The sequence below is a fragment of the Littorina saxatilis genome, linkage group LG7 (genome assembly GCF_037325665.1).
Source record: "Littorina saxatilis isolate snail1 linkage group LG7, US_GU_Lsax_2.0, whole genome shotgun sequence".
In the NCBI taxonomy this organism is placed as follows: Eukaryota; Metazoa; Mollusca; class Gastropoda; order Littorinimorpha; family Littorinidae; genus Littorina; species Littorina saxatilis.
Genome location: NC_090251.1, coordinates 56358940 through 56362643, shown reverse-complemented (window position 1 = coordinate 56362643; position 3704 = coordinate 56358940). Strand labels below are relative to the sequence as shown.

At 46.3% G+C, this 3704-nt stretch overlaps 1 protein-coding gene across 1 annotated transcript in view; it reads right to left on the bottom strand.

The window, feature by feature from the left end:
• Positions 1-672: 672 nt before the first annotated feature.
• LOC138971859 (uncharacterized) overlaps positions 673-3704 on the bottom strand; it is a 12971-nt gene continuing 9939 nt past the window's right edge. Inside the window, exon 5 of the mRNA XM_070344691.1 lies at positions 673-1046. Coding sequence (XP_070200792.1) covers positions 928-1046 — 119 coding nt within the window. The 3' untranslated portion in view covers positions 673-927. The remainder of the gene's footprint in view (positions 1047-3704) is intronic.

Genomic DNA, 3704 nt, shown 5'->3' with positions numbered 1-3704 from the left:
AGGCCATGATTATGCTGCTAGGACTAGAAGACCATGATCAAAAAGACTGCCTGGTAAGGCCATGATTATGCTGCTAGGACTAGAAGACCATGATCACAAAGACTGTCTGTTAAGGCCATGATTATGCTGCTAGGACTAGTAGACCATATCACAAAAACTGCCTTTTAGACCATGATTATGCTGCTTTGACTAGAAGACCATGATCAAAAAGAGTGCCATTTAGACCATGATTATGCTGCCAGGACTAGAAGACCATGATCAAAAAGAGTGCCATTTAGACCATGATTATGCTGCTAGGGCTAGAAGACCATGATCACAAAGACTGCCTTTTAAGGTCGTGATTATGCTGCTAGGACTAGAAGACCATGATCACAAAGACTGCCTCTTAAGGCCATGATTATGCTGCTAGGACTAGAAGACCATGATCACAAAGACTGCCTTTTAAGGTCATGATTATGCTGCTAGGACTAGAAGACCATGATCACAAAGAGTGCACAATCAAACACGATGACAACCCGCTGTGAAAGGACGGACAAACAGAAGCAAACAGGTTACCACCCCCGTGTTAAAGGCATATACTCCTTCCTGTGTAAACAGGTCCACGTCTCAGACGTGGCCAGGCTTTTACACGCGGTAAAAACATCCCTACGCTTGGTGACATACCAACTTGGTGACATACCAACTTGGTGACATACCAACAATCAAAAGCGGAATGCTCTCTGTGCACAGTGAAAATTCATCGATGAATTAATTTCGTGAGAGACATACATGAAATTCAAGTTCACCAGAGCAAGCCGCAGTCACGATGTGGATTGTTGGTATGTCTCCAAGTGGAGGGATGGTCCATTATCCCAGATCTGGCACGGTCAGCCCAACTCTTCATCACTTGAAAAGGAGTGTGCCTTTAAATGGACCATGAATTCGTAATCACAAAACTGGAGAACGGACGGAAAATACGACCAACGACGATAACACAAAAGCAGTGAACAGCAGTACGGATGAAGAGTAGACCCCGGCTGAAGCGTTGATATTTTGGTTATCAGTGTCTGAAACAGAGGATTGAACAAGATACAAGTCCCTTAAAACAAAGACCACAAAACTGATCATCACTATCTATATATATATACGACTAGTGTCTGTCTGTCTGTGTGTCTGTCTGTCTGTGCGCGATGCGCGGCCAAGGTTCTCGATGGATCTGTTTCAAATTTGGTGATCATATTCAGGTACACCCTGGACACAACCTGGTCGATGAGATATTTCAACACGTGCTCTCAGCGCGCAGCGCGGAACCGATTTTGGTTCCACCTCAGCTATTTTGGTTCCACCTCAGCTTACCCGGGCCCCCATACCGACACACCATAGCCGCTACACCACATCACAACGCCAAAGTTCTCGGTGGTTCTTTTTCAAATTTGGACACCGTATTCAGCTACACCCCGGACACAATATCATCGATGAGATATTTCAACACGTGCTCTCAGCGCGCAGCGCTAAACTCATGTTCGTTTTTGTGTTCATTTCACCATTATAAGTAACTCTTCCTTATCTTCTCCAGTGTTTGGCGTTTATCTCCCTTCCTTCGTGTGGCTTTCCCGTTCAGTTGTAAGTTACTATTTATTTTTAGAATGTCACTGCGCTGTCCAGAACGCTTCCCTTGCACCCGTAAGTTGTTCTTACTGTCAAAGTGAAAAGGTCGAATCAATTTATAGCCACGCGAAAAATACACTCTCACCTATCTCTATATATTTATAGATACAGATATGCATATATATACGGCTTCTCTGTGTGTGTGTGTGTTTGTGTGTGTGTGTAGGCAAAAACCTATGTATTATAGAGTTCTGTTTGTGATGGGGTCTAGCGGCTTTTGTCTGTCTGTATGTTCTGGCATGTGAGAAGCCACAGTAGATAATATAGGGCTAAGAAATAAGCTCTAAAATTCTCAATCCCGTTTGACAGGACTTCGCCTTTCAAAGGTGATTGAGGTGAACCGCCACGCTGTCTGTCTCACCCCAAATTCCCGTTTCTGAGAGTGACTATTTTTAGAATGTCACTGCGCTGTCCAGAACGCTTCCCTTGCACCCGTAAGTTGTTCTTACTGTCAAAGTGAAAAGGTCGAATCAATTTATAGCCACGCGAAAAATACACTCTCACCTATCTCTATATATTTATAGATACAGATATGCATATATATATATACGGCTTCTCTGTGTGTGTGTTTGTGTGTGTGTGTGGGGGAAAAAACCTGTTGATTGTAGAGTTCTGTTTGTGATGGGGTCTAGCGGCTTTTGTCTGTCTGTATATTCTGGCATTTGAGAAGCCACAACAGATAATATAGGGCTAAGAAATAAGCTCTAAAATTCTCAATCCTGTTTGACAGGACTTCGCCTGCAGAGGTGATTGTGATGAACCGCCACGCTGTCTGTCTCTGTCTCGCGATTCACCCCGGCGAAGCCGGGTATTCCTCTAATACACTATAAAAGACGTACTTTTACAAACATCCTCATCGTGAGCAAGAAAAACAAAGCAAAATTCAACCGGAGAACACAGTCACCTAATTAGTTTTGCTGCTCACCCGGCCTCTTCGCTAATTGCCAACAGAATGGAAATGTAATGAACAACTTGAGGGTGGGAATATAGAGGATGGTGGGGGCGGCGAGGGGGGTAGGTGGGGAGATAAGGAGGGCTGCGATATTGAGCTTGAGCTGAGCTGACAATGAGTTCATAAGGCCAAACAAAAATATATGTTGATTTAGGGTAATCCGAACGACCCTATTTTTTTCGCCGACTTTAAACCTTTTTTTATTTCTAAAAAAAACAACCAACAACCTCTGGCACATTTTGCGAACCATTCATAGCCTAAACATAAAATTTAAATTAAAAAAAAAAGCCGACCTACCGACCCCATTTTTTGGGGTCATGTTACCTTAATCCAACATGTATTTTTGTTTGGCCTAATTAAAGCACGGGTGTGGATGGGTGGGATGGGTGTGGATGGGTGGGATGGGTGTGGATGGGTGTGGATGGGTGTGGATGGGTGGGATGGGTGGGATGGGTGGGATGGGTGGGATGGGTGTGGATGGGTGGGATGGGTGTGGATGGGTGTGGATGGGTGTGGATGGGTGGGATGGGTGTGGATGGGTGGGATGGGTGGGGATGGGTGGGATGGGTGTGGATGGGTGGGATGGGTGGGATGGGTGTGGGATGGGTGGGATGGGTGTGGATGGGTGTGGATGGGTGGGATGGGTGTGGATGGGTGGGATGGGTGTGGATGGGTGTGGATGGGTGGGATTGGTGTGGATGGGTGGGATGGGTGGGGTGGGTGTGGATGGGTGGGATGGGTGTGGATGGGTGTGATGGGTGTGGATGGGTGTGGATGGGTGGGATGGGTGGGATGGGTGTGGATGGGTGGGATTGGCCGGGGCGGGAGAGGGGAATTGACTTTTTTTCTTTCTTTTTATTTTAGGGGTGGGGGGGGGGGGGTGGGCAAGAGGGTTTGGAAGGAAGACAATTTATCATCGTGTGTCGGGGGTGCTTTCACAAGAAAGTGTCAGTGCAACATCCTCCAAAAGCGGCGTATGGCTACCTAAATTTGTTTGTTTGTTTGCTTAACGCCCAGCCGACCACGAAGGGCCATATCAGGGCGGTGCTGCTTTGACATATTACGTGCGCCACACACAAGACAGAAGTCGCAGCACAGGCTTCAT